The following is a 13628-nucleotide window of genomic DNA, read 5'->3' as shown; positions in this document are numbered from 1 at the left end:
ATAACTGGGAATGGTATAGCTTTAATCACTTATGAAACACATACTGTAACTTAGTCTAAACTGGCAATTTCCTTCGCCCCTCTCTCTTACGGCGTGGGAAAATTTAAAGATCAACATGAAACAGGAGCCATTGCTAAGGCAGATCTTTTAAGATAACAAAGGAAACATTGACAAGTGTATATGATAAACTATCAGTAACAGTGATGCTACCAATTTAACTGGTACAGAAATCAGATTTTTAGGTCCTAAAACGTGGCTTTTAAAATATTTCCTTTTATTCTGGAACAAAAACTGGAGAAAGGACAATGATTCCCTCAGAAAGCAATGACTCAATTCAGGTTGTTACTTTACATTTAAGTACCACTCAAAAAGTGGACATAAAAGCAAGTGATTCCTGTTTGCCTTTCACTACATCAGCTACATAGCTGAGAGTCCAGATCTTAATTACACAACACTTTCTCTGTTACCAGAAGCTAAGACTGCCCTGCGACAAATAGGACAGGTAGAATTCTCAGACAACCAGCGATCAATGCAGTGGACATGGTACTCATGGGAACAAGGTAGTTTACGAAGTTTGTTGCTTTCTGTATATTCTGTAATGCAAATACTACGTGTTTTTAATGCATCATTTTCACCAAAACTTCTCATTGCCCAGTTGTCAATCTGTTCTTTAGTGAGTCCTCTAGGTTGGTCATCATCATCCTCATTTAAGAGGAAAACTGAGCCAGGCTAAGGAAGGGCAAAGAACCACTTTCATCAAATATGACGGGGGCCCTATGTCAACCCTCTCGCCTGGCACCTGATAAGCCTGATGATGAGCTTCCTTCATTACTGCCTTCAAACAAATCTGAGCTAGTTTCTGAACTTTCACTACCAGAACTGGAACTAGGACTGGAACTGGAACTGGAACTTGAACTGGAATTCGAACTGGAACCAGAACTACTACCACCACCAGAACCCTCTCTTCCCTCCGTGACTCTGCCCTTTCCATATTTTGGTTTGGGACTGAGCCAATAGGCTCTGAGTCGCTATCACTGTACATAAAATAGCTTAACTCACCAAAACCTGTCATTATCTGCCTTAACATGGTCTGAATTGCAAAAGATGTAGTCTCACAGATACCAGTATTTAAGATAAGATTCTACGAATGGGAATTCTGATGGTACTGACATAGGTTCTCACACCTGCCCACTCAGAACGTGAAAATGTACGCCTAAAACCTCCTCGTTCACTTTCATAGGTGACAGTGTTGTTTGGCCTCTGAGACCTAGACCGAGTTCTGCTGGCTATGCTATCTCTCTGCCGATATTCTCCAGGACGAACTCTTTTTACTTGAAGATCAAGGACTACGGTTGGAGGTCTCTGTGCTGATCCTGTAGATTCACCATTGGCAGCTGTGTCTGAAGAACATGCTCCTTGAGAGGCATTTCTTGTTCCAGAAGCTGCAAAAAGACCTCTACTTAGCAACTCACGCCCAGATATTTGCTCTCTCAATGTCACACAGGGCCGGGTTCTAGAACTTCCCTCCATCTCATTTACCAAAGGATGCTCAAAAGTCTGAGATGAGATACTATGATGAGATCTTCGTGGAATTTCACTCATTGGATGCAGAGGTGACCTACTTCTCTCAGCTCTTGCTCTGGTTCTCCCACGGTCTGGGCTCCTGCTTCTTGCCCTCCTCTGACCTCTGTCTGGTAGGTGGGACTTCTGTTAATGCTTCAGTTGAATTTCGTTCTGATCTAGATGGCCTTGCAGATGTTGATTCAGATCGTGGGTTTTCCACTTGCCTTTGGCTGTTGTTTTCCACATTTTCTCCACTAGAACGTCTTGCAGATGGCTCATTTTCATTCTCTGAATTTTGGCTCCCATTATTACTGTTAACATTTATCTCTAAACTGAATCTGAAATCACCACTGTTTGGATTAGTCCGGCTCACTGCTCTCCAAGATTGGTTTCCTCTTTGCCCACTTCTTGTTGTATTTCCAGTTTGTCTGACAGAGTTAAGCCAGTCTATTATAGTCACCATTAGACACATCATCTGAAGAGTCTCCTCCTCTATTTTCACTTGAGTTTTGCGGTGGTGGGCCTTCTTTAATTTGCTGTAGTCTTCTCAGCAACTCTTCCTCAGTACTTTCACCTGGGGTGCCTAGCAAATTATTATCTCTCATAGGCGTTGAATCTTTTTCACTCAGGTTATTTACAAATGGATAGAAAGCTTCTTCCCGATCCAATCGGTCCATCTGACTTCTGCGCTGTGCTGCAGACTGATGACCACTTCCTTTGTCGTTAGAATCCGAGTTTTCCATATTAATGAACAAGTGGAAAATTACCTGGTTTTAGGGTCAGGGTCCGACTCGGTTGGTTCGGCCGCTGCCTGCGAAGCTGCTCCGCACCTCCCTGGCCGCAGCTCTCAAGCCCGCCTCCAATAAGTAGCTGGTTGAGACCCGCCTCTAGCCCAGCGCCTGCTCGGAGACGTGGCTCAGGCAGCCATTATCTTCCCCATTGTTACCAAGCAGCGACAGGAAAACTCTTGACTGGTTTTCTTTAGGCATTTCCCATGAATAGGCATTTTCTATGTCTCTGAGTATTTTCTCTAGTATTTCCTGTGCTGGAACCATCCTCACACCTTCCTCTGTCTTGGTATAACCCCTTATTGTGATGAAGAATATCCTCCAGTATTATGTGGCTAAAACACCTTTATTCTATAGTATCTACTTCAAGCTTCACAGTCACGAATAGAAGATAACTTTCCCTCAGAATTTCTAATGCATTGCTTCACTGTTTTCTGGCTTTTAAAGTTTCGTGCCTTTCTTATTCACAATCTTTGGCTGTTGCCTGTTTTGGTTGTTGCTACTGTTCATTTGTTTAATTTATTTTTGAAATTTAAGCATTGAAAATTTCACTATGTTCCTTCATGAATCCTTTTTCCCATTTTCATTCAAAATTGTAGGTAACACAATAGACTCTTTCATTCTGGAAATTTGTGTCTGTCTATGGACTAAAAATAAAAATTTGACCTGGTGCAGTGGCTCACATCTGTAATTCCGGCACTTCAAGAGGCTGAGGCAAGAGGATCGCTTGAGCCCAGGAGTTCAAGATCAGCCTGGGCAACATAATGAGACTCTGTCTCTATGAAAAATAGAAAGGAACATAGCTGGGTATGGTGGCATGCACCTGTAGTCCTCATTACTTGGAGGCTGAGACAGGAAGATCACTTGAGCCCAGGAGTTTGAGGCTGCAGTGAGTTGTGACTGTACCACTGCACTCTAGCTTGGGTGACATAATGAGGTCATGTTTCTAAAAAAATAAAAAATAAAAATTCTACGTTGTCATTTTCTCTTTCTAAAATTCCTATTAGTCTTATGTTGGACCTCCCAGGTGATTCTTTAATTTTTTAAAAACTTTTTCTTTTCTCTTTTCTATCTCAGCTTTTAAAAATCCTGCTTTCTGGAAAATATCCTCAACTTCACGTTCCAATACTTTATTGATTTGTTCTTTTTGCTCAAACTTTATTTTTCCTAAAAATTCTCTTATGTACTCTGATTTATCCTTGTTTTCTTCTTTTTTCATTTAGCAAGAGATTTTTTGTTCTTTAGCCACAGTTCTCCCACGTTTTTGCATCATCACATTTTTTTCATATTTTTAAACATTAGATACATAATTTATTAGAAATTTAAAAGGAAAGCACATTCCTTGTGCTAAATAATGTCACATATTTAACTTAAAGATTATCAACTTTTTGAATATCAAAAATTGAAGATGCTGGGAATCACATTTATTTGTAGGTCCCAAAATAGCCCTGAGGTCTGAATAGGAAAATATCTTTTATAATCTGTAACAAGACTCTTACCTCAAAATTAAACACTATAAAATTTACACAATTGTATCTGTACTCAGTATCTTTACAATATCCAGAAACTTACTGAAGTTTTAGAAATAACAATGCAAATAGGTTTACATTCAGAAAAGAGAGCTTATACTAAGAGAATATAACTTGAAACAAGGCATCCTGTACAGGAATCTGTTCAATCCTTAGACAGTCATAAAGTCATCTTTGTTAAAAGCATAGGTCCTTGGATATCCCCAAATGTCAGGCAGAACGAAGATAATTCCAGTACATTGGCTTTTACTGTTCATCTGAATGGGGTATGATTTTCAAATTATTGTTCCATGGATATAATATCTTCTCTTATCTCTCTCTGAAGATATTAATTATAGTTTCTTCACTCTGCATCTATTTTTTCAAGTTTTTTCCTTGTTTTGCTTTTGATCTTTATTTTTCATGTTGAGGCTCATCTGGTGATTTTCGATTGTCCATTCATATTTCAGAATGAGATCTAGAAAGCTGGTTGCATATTCTTTGTGTCTGTGCAGGGCTTGTTAACTTGGCGTTATAGTAGGGTAATCAGAAAGTGACTAACTTTTTGGTTCAGGAACCCTAAAACATTGGTATCTGCAGGACTTTTCTCTGGGATTTTCAGTCTTTTCAGAGAAGAATCCTTAAATCTGCTACAAAAAGCAGATACAATTGTCTAGAGTATTCTGGGAGCAGAGTAGAGGAAAGTGCTGCAGAGTTCCATTTATTGAATAGTCAGACTTTTGCTTAATTACTCATCTTACATTCTAACACTGCCCTTGTTGTCTCAGTACACAGAACACCCCTATCGATTTCTGTAGAAAATAAGTCTTCATTTTCTGCAATTTGGAAGAGAATCACTCATTTGACTGCACATAATAATAATAATTATTATTATGTTGCCTAGGCTGGACTTGAACTCACGGGTTCAAGCAATCCTCCTGCCTCAGCCTCCACGTAATCATTATTTTAAGTGAGTATGCAACCATAATAAGTATATGAATAGCTATCTTTGGCCTGGGAATCCTGTTTTCAACCTGTGCCATCAATAGGCCAGTTTAATTATTATATCATGTTGCTGAAACGAAAATTAATTTCCAAAATGGAAATTTGGTGAGTAACAGAGTTTAAACTGAAGGTTTGAGGCTTGACAAGTAAGATGATTCACATCACAGATGCCTCACACATTTTGCCATTACACATATGAGTTTCTCCAAATTTCCTCCTGTACAGACAGCTTTCTCATGTCTCTTCTTTTTCTCAATTTACAGTTTCTTACCAAAGCCTATTGTGTGAGCATTTCAGTTCCAAGTCTTAACCCCACCTTGCAGACCACACTCACCAGCCAAACAGTAGGATTTTACTTGAGATGCAGAGCAAAAAAACAAACAAACAAAAAGAAAAAAATCAGAATGGAATACATTTTTCCCTAGCAAAAATAATTTAACTATTATTAAAAGTCATACTGATGAAACCTATCATTAAATTGAGAATCACAGTAAAGTACTTAATCACAATGACATTGTGCCTGATTTGTGATTTTATTTTCAGAAAATAAGAGAAGTTTAGTGTGAAGCCAGTGTGTGGTGATGGTTATGGTTATCTTCTCATGTACTCATCAGCACATGCATGTGAGAAAACTATCTAAGGCTAGGAATGTAACCACCAAAAGAATTAAAGGAAAGAATACTGAGTGCTGCTCACACAGGTATAGGACTAGTTCCTGGTTTCATCAACCAGATTATTAGTGGGGAATAATTAGCCCTATGATATGCACAGCTCTGGTCTCACCTTCTGAATCATAAAAGCAAGACCCAAAAGGATTAGTTTCCAAGTGACTTAAATGCATCCTAGAATAAAGCTCAATAATTATAGGAATACAAAAATATCCAGAATCCAAGAAAGAAAATTTCCCCATGTCTAGAATACAATAAAAAACTACTAGGCATGAAAAAGAAGCAGAAAACTATAACCTTTGTTAAGGAGGAAAAAAAATCAATTTCAACCAGCCAAGAACTGACACAAATATTAAAATTAAAAGACAAGGACATTAAAAACAGTTTTTATTAACTACACTTCATATATTCAAAAAGTGAAGTATAGATATGAAAGATATAAAAAAGACTCAAAATTTCCAGAAATAAAAAGAACAATATCTGAAATAAATGGTACACTGAATGAAATTCACTACAGATTGGAAATTTAAAAAGAAAAGCTAAATGGACTCAAAGACAGTTTAATAGAAAACTATCCAAAATAAAAAAAGATTTATTGCGGCACTATTCACAATAGCAAAGACTTGGAACCAACCCAAATGTCCAACAATGATAGACTGGATTAAGAAAATGTGGCACATATACACCATGGAATACTATGCAGCCATAAAAAATGATGAGTTCATGTCCTTTGTAGGGACATGGATGAACCTGGAAACCATCATTCTCAGCAAACTATCGCAAGGACAAAAAACCAAACACTGCATGTTCTCACTCATAGGTGGGAATTGAACAATGAGAACACATGGACACAGAAAGGGGAACATCACACACCGGGGACTCTTGTGGGGTGAGGGGAAGGGGGAGGGATAGCATTAGGAGATATATCTAATGCTAAATGACGAGTTAATGGGTGCAACACACCAACATGGCACATGTATACATATGTAACAAACCTGCACGTTATGCACATGTATCCTAAAACTTAAAGTATAATAATAATAATTAAAAAACATTGAAAGAAAAAATAAAATAAAATGAACAGAGAATAACTGAGCTGTGGGATAATTCAAATGGTCTAATGTATTTGCAATTGGAGTAGTTTCATAAGGGAAGGGCAAAATATTTGCAGAAATAATCACCAAAAATTTTCCAAATTTGATAAAACTAAAATCTACGGACCTAAGAAGCTAAATTAACCCCAAGCACATAAACATGAAGAAAACAACGCCAAGGAACACCATAATCAAATTGCTCAAAACAACTGATAAAGATAAAGTCTTAAAAACAGCCACAGAAAAAGTAGAGGGATAATTGTAAAGAATGACAGCAGATTTCTCATGAGAAACAATGCAGGTAAGAAGACAATAGAACAATATCACAAAGTATAAAATACTAAAGAGAAAAAAAAAACTCTGTCAATGTGGAATTCTGTATACCTAGCAATAATATCTTTGAAAATTAAAAGTAAAATAAAGATTACTTCAAACATACAAAAGCTGAAATAATTAATCACTAGCAGACCCACACCATGGTAAGTATTGAAAGAAGTACTTCAGTCAGAAGGAAAATACTACCTGATGGAAATATGAATCTATACAAAGGCATGAAAAGCACAGGAAATGATACTACATGAGTAAATAATAATCTTATTATTTAAATCTTTTAAAAATATACTTAAATGTTTAAATAAAAATAATGACAATGTAGTATGGTATTAATAACATATATAAAAGTAAAATATGTGGCAACAATAGGATAAAGGCCAGGAAGGGCAAAGTGGAATATATTGTTGCAAAGCTCTTATACTATACATCTATACCTAAAGTGGTATAATATCATTTGAAGATAGACTGTGATAACTTAAAGATATATACTATAAACCCTAAAGCAACCAGTAAAAGACAAGAAAATAAGCACACCAACAAAGGAGATAAATGGAATAACAAAAGAAGATTTTATAATGCAGAAAAAGAAAAAGGGTAAAAGAATGATGGAGCAAATAGAAAACAAATGGCAAGGTAATAGTTGTAAACTTAACCATATTGGTAATCATAAAAAATGTAAATTGTCTAAACACCATAAAAGACAGAGATTGTCAGAGTGGTTACAAAGGAAGACCCAACTATATGCTACCTACAAGAATGCCCTCTAAATATAAAGGCACAAAAAGGTTAAAAGTAAAAGAATGTAAAAATATACACCATTTTAACGTGAGTCAAAAGACAGCTAGGATGGCTATATTAATATCAGATTAAGTAGACTGTAAAGCAAAAAATGTTACCAGGATAAATAAGGTCATTTCATAAAAATAAAGAGTTTAACTCATCAAAGCAATCCTAAAAGTTTGTATATAAAAAAACAAAACTTTAAAACACATAAAGCAAAGACAGAACTATAAAGATAAGTAGACAAATCCCTAGTTAATGCAGGAGACTTTAATACTCTTCTCTTGATAATTGATAGGACAAGTAGACAGAATACCATTAAAGATATAGAACACTTAAATAGTATCATCAATCAACTTGACCTAATTGACATTTATAGAACAGTCCACTTAAAAGTCTCAAAATGTGTATTCTTTTTAAGTGCACAAAAAAATTTATCAAGATAAATCATATGATAGACCATATTTAGATCACAAAACAAGTCTCAGTAGATTTGCAAGGATTCAAGCTGTTTGAAGTATGTTCTCTGACAACCATGTAATTAAATTATAAATCAATAACAATGATCTCTGAAAAATCCCCAAATATTGAGAAATTATTAAATAAATTTGATTAGCTTAATACTCTTCTAAGTAGTCCAAGGATTAAAGAATAAATCAAAAGAACACTAAGAAAGTATTTTGGATAAAATTAAAATACAAATTCAATATATCAAATTTGATGCTACTAAAATGAGATGCTACAAAAAAGTAGTTATGGAGACATTTATAGCACTAAACACATATATTAGAGAAGAAGAATAACTTTATCAAAGATCTGTTTCCACATTAAGAAACTAAAAAAAGAAGAGCAAATTTCACCTAAATAGAAAAAAGGATTAAATAGAAAGAAAATATAGTAAGCAGAAGAAAGGAAATAATAGAATAGAAAGGAAAATAGAAAAAAGAAAATAGTAAACACTGGTTCTTTGAGAAGATCAAAAAATTATAAAACATCAAGCCAAACTAATCAGGAAAATAAAAGAGATAATATACATAAATTATCAATACCACGAACAATAGAGGTGACATCACTGCAGATTCTACAGGGATTAAAAGGGTAATAAGGGAGCATTTTGAACAACTATAAATTCATCAACATAGATGAACAAATTTCTTAAAAGACACAAACTATTAAAGTTTATCTAAGAAGAAATAGCTAACATTAATAGTTTTATTAAATAAATTAAATTTGTAGTTTAAAAACTTCTGACAAAGAAAAAAACCAGCTGCAAAATAGCTTTACTGGTGGAACTTTCAAATATTTACTGGAGAAATAATACCAAATCTACACAAACTGTTGCAGAAAATTGAATTAAATAACAGAAAGTATTTCCCAATTTATTCTATGAGGCCAGCATTAACTTGATGCCAAAACCACACAGACACAACAAGAAAACTACAGATCAATACCCTTCATAAGCACAGACACAATTTGAAACAAAATTTTCACAAATTAAATCTGGCAATACATAAAATGATAATATATTATAATCAAGTATTATTTGGTTTGTGGAAGAACTAGAACCCTCATACATTGCTGGTATGAATGTAAAGTGGTATAACCACTGTGGAGCACTGCTTGATAGTTTCTTTAAAACTAATGCACACATCTATCATATAATCCATCAATTCCAGTTCCAGATATTTGCCCCAGACAAATGAAGGCATCTGTCCCTACAAAGACATATGAATGTGTACAGAAGCTTTATTTGTAATAGCCAAAAACTTGAAACAACCTAAATGCTCATCACCTGGTGAATGGATAAACAAAGTGGAATGCCCACACAATGGAATGCCACTTAGCAAATAAAAGGAATAAACTACCAATACAATAAGAATATAGATGAATCTAAAATTAATTATGCTTAGTGAAAGATGCCAGACAAAAGAATGAACATACTTTTTTTTTTTTTTGAGACGGAGTCTCGCTCTGTCGCCCAGGCTGGAGTGCAGTGGCGCAATCTCGGCTCACTGCAAGCTCCGCCTCCCGGGTTCACGCCATTCTCCTGCCTTAGCCTCTCCGAGTAGCTGGGACTACAGGCGCCTGCCACCACGCCCGGCTAATTTTTTACATTTTTACTAGAGACGGGGTTTCACCGTGGTCTCGATCTCCTGACCTCGTGATCCGCCCACCTCGGCCTCCCAAAGTGCTGGGATTACAAGCGTGAGCCACCACGCCCGGCCTAAGAATATACATTTTTATTCCCATTACATAAAATTCTAGAAAATGCAAACTAAACTGATAGAAAGCAGTTTGGTTACTGCCTGGGGATTAACAAAAGAGAAACAGGGAAGGATGGGAAGGAGAAATTTCAAAAAGGCTCAAGGAAAATTTGGACTAATAGACGTGTGCATCATCTCAATTGTGGTGATGATTTTACAGGTGTAAATAAACTGTACACTTAAATATATACACTCAATTGTATGTCAATCTTTTCTCACTAAAACTGTTAAATATGTGGGTCACTACAGATTAATATTTATTTCTCAAAAAGCCTCAACAAAATATTACCAATTAAATCCAACAGTATATTAAAGGAGTTATACACCATGACCAAGTGGGATTTGACCCAGTTGCGCAAGACTGGTTCAACATTTGAACATCAATTAATGTAATTCATTATATCAACAGGCTGAAGAAGAAAAATCACATGATCATATTAATAGAAAAGGAAAAAGCATTTGATAAACTCCAGTACCCATTTATGATTAAAAACTCTCAATAAACTAGGAATGGGGGGGACTTCCTTAATCTGCTAAAGAATATCTGCAAAAGCATCTATAGTTAACATCATATTTAATGGTGAAAAACTAGTAGCTTTCTCACTAAGATCAGAAACAAGGTAAGGATGTCTCCTTTCACCACTCCTTTACAACACTGTACTGGAAGTCTTAACAAAATAAGACTGAAAAGAAAAAGGAAATAAGAAATACACAGACTGGGAAGGAAGAAATAAAACTGTCTTTGTTTGCAGATGACATGATCCTCTATGTAGAAAACCTGAAAACATAAACAACGAAAATCTAGGAACTAATCAAGGTTGCAGGATACAAAGTTAATATACAAAAGTTCATTGTTTTCCTGTATACCAGCAATAAACAAGTGGAATTGAAAATTAAAAATACAACACTATTTACAATAGTACCCACAACATGCCATATGTGAGTATAAATTTAACAAAATATGTACAAGATCTACATGAGGAAAAGCACAAAATTCTCATGAACAAAATTTTTAAAAATTACATAAATGAAGAGGCCGTCCATGTTCATGGATGGGAAGACTCAATATTGTTAAGATGTCAGTTCTTCCCGACTTTATCTATAGATTAAATGCAGTGACAATTACAATCCCAGCAAGTTACTTTTTTAGATATCAACAAATTAAATTTAAAGTTTATATGGAAAGGCAAAAAGTCCCAGAATAGCCAACACAATGTTGAAAGAGAAGAGCAAAGTTCGAGGACGGACACTACCCAACTTCAATACTTGCTACACTAATCAAGGCAGTGTGGTATTGATAAAAGACTAGACAAATAGATCAGTGGAACTAAACAGAAAGCCTAGAGATAGACCCACATATAGTCAACTGATCTTTGACAAAGCAGAAAAGGCAAACAATGAAGTAAAGATAGTCTTTCAACAAATGAGTTTGAAACAACTGGATATCCACATGCAAAAAATTTAATCTAGACACAGATCTTACACCCTTCATAAAATTTAACTCAAAATGAATCACAGACCTAATGCAAAACACAAAAAACTAAAAAACTCCTGGAAGATAACATAGGAGAAAACCTAGATGATCTTGGATATGGTGATGACTTTCAGATACAACACTAAAGTCATGACCTACGAAAGAAATAATTGATAAGTTGGGCTTCATTAAAATTTAAAACTTCTGTTTTGCAAAAGATAATGTCAAAAGAATAAAAATGCAAGCCACATATTTGCAAAGACACATCTGATAAAGGACTGTTATTAAAAATATACAAAGAACTCTTAAAACTAAACAATTAAAAAACAACCCAATTAAATGGGCCAAAGCCCTTAACAAACATCTCACCAAAGAAGATATTACAGATGGCAAATAAGCATATAAAAAGATGCCCACAGGGAAATGCAAATTCAAACCAAAACAAGATACCACTATACACCTATTAGAATGGCTAAAATCTGGAACCGTGACAACACCAAATGTCGGTGAGGATGTGGAACAAGAAGAAGAACTCGCACTTACTGCTAATGGGAATGCCACTTTGGAAGACAGCTTGACAGTTTCTTGCAAAACTAAACATAGCCTTATCATATGATCCAGCAATTGCACTCCTTGATACCTACTCAAAGGAGTTGAAAACTTGATATCCACACAAAATTCGGCATAGATGTTTATAGCAGCTTTATTGATAATTGTTAAAACATGGAAGCAACTAAGATATCTTTCAGCAGGTGAGTGGATAACTAAACTGGTACAACCAGACAATGGAATATTATTCAGTGATAAAAAGAAATAAGCTATCAAACCTTCATTCCTCTGTGAACAAACATGAAGAAATCTTAAACACATATTATTAAGTGAAAGAAGGCAATCTGAAAAAGCCACATACTGTAAAATTTTAACTGTGATATTCTGGAAAAAGCAAAACTAAGACAATAAAAGATCACTGGTTCCCAGAGATTTGGGGTGGGGGATACAGAGACGAATAGGCAGAGCAGAGAGGATGTTTAAGGCAGTGAAAATACTCCATATTATAGTATAATGGTAGATACTTGCTATTATACATTTGTCCAAGCCCATAGAATATATAACACTTAGAGTTAACTCTAAGAAACTATGGACTTTCAGTGATTATGATGTGCTAAAGGAGGTTCCTCAATTGTAACAAATGTACCACTTTGTGGAGAGATGTTGGTAATGGGGGAAGCTATGCATGTGTAGGGGCATGTCCTGCCAGCAGTGGCTCTAGCAGAGATTTTGATTTAGTAAGTCTAAGGTGGAACTCAAGGATCTGATATAACCCATGATTAGAAACAACTGCATTAGGCAAAATTAGCATGCAAGCAAGTATTTTACACTTGCCTCCAACAGAGCCCTCCATCATCAGGCTGCTGTCCTCTCTTCCTCTCATGCCATGTTAACTCCTCTCTCACTTGCCTAATTTCCACCTAAGCAAATAATGATGATATTTTAGAACCCATTTAGAACCATCTCTTCCTACTTCATTTCTTCTCATCTGTCTTCAACCACTGTAGCCTTTCCAATCCCTGAGTCAAAATAACTTGAAGATCCCAGGTTAATACATAATACTCTTCTCTTGCTCCAGGTCAAGGATACAGAAGGAAACCGCTTCACTACATAGAATGAAAAGGGTTTCAAAATAAAGATTTATTTACAGCAAATGAGCTATTCTGGATCACACAAGTCACTGTATCAGGTTCTCTGACATGCCAACAGTTTTTCTTTACTTATTCACTATATTTGACTCTGTCTATGGACAACTAGTGCTATCCAATTTTGGTTTTAAGAAAAATTATTAAGGCTAAGAACAAAGTTGTTTATTTTTTGTCATCCAAGTTTCTGAGATGTTTTAGATAAGCAATTCACCACTGTCTTTGATCTCAAACTATCAGCTTCAAAGTATAACATTTAAAAATAATTGTATGTGGTTTCTATTATTTTGCCTGTTTTGCATGAACTGAGGATTATTTTAAGATGTCTTTTCTGGTTTTGAGCATTTTTGTAAGATGATCAAGTTAGATGTTTGTCCTTTGTGATAAAACTCAACTCCTTTATATAAATATCCCAGACTTTATTATTGTATCAGACAGAGGTAACAAGAATGCATGG

General features: G+C 35.3%; 1 protein-coding gene across 1 annotated transcript; it reads right to left on the bottom strand.

Annotated features, from left to right (window-relative positions):
* Positions 1–253: 253 nt before the first annotated feature.
* Positions 254–2306, bottom strand: LOC116482050 (E3 ubiquitin-protein ligase RLIM). The gene is given in 6 exon segments (XM_032175199.3): positions 254–719; positions 722–970; positions 973–1138; positions 1141–1692; positions 1694–2018; positions 2020–2306. Coding segments are annotated over 6 exon segments (1854 nt in total). The 3' UTR covers positions 254–444.
* Between the last annotated feature and the right edge of the window lie 11322 nt (positions 2307–13628).

Source organism: Hylobates moloch, unplaced genomic scaffold (assembly GCF_009828535.3).
Source record: "Hylobates moloch isolate HMO894 unplaced genomic scaffold, HMol_V3 SCAFFOLD_14, whole genome shotgun sequence".
Taxonomy (NCBI): Eukaryota; Metazoa; Chordata; class Mammalia; order Primates; family Hylobatidae; genus Hylobates; species Hylobates moloch.
This window is presented reverse-complemented; position numbering and strand designations above follow the sequence as displayed.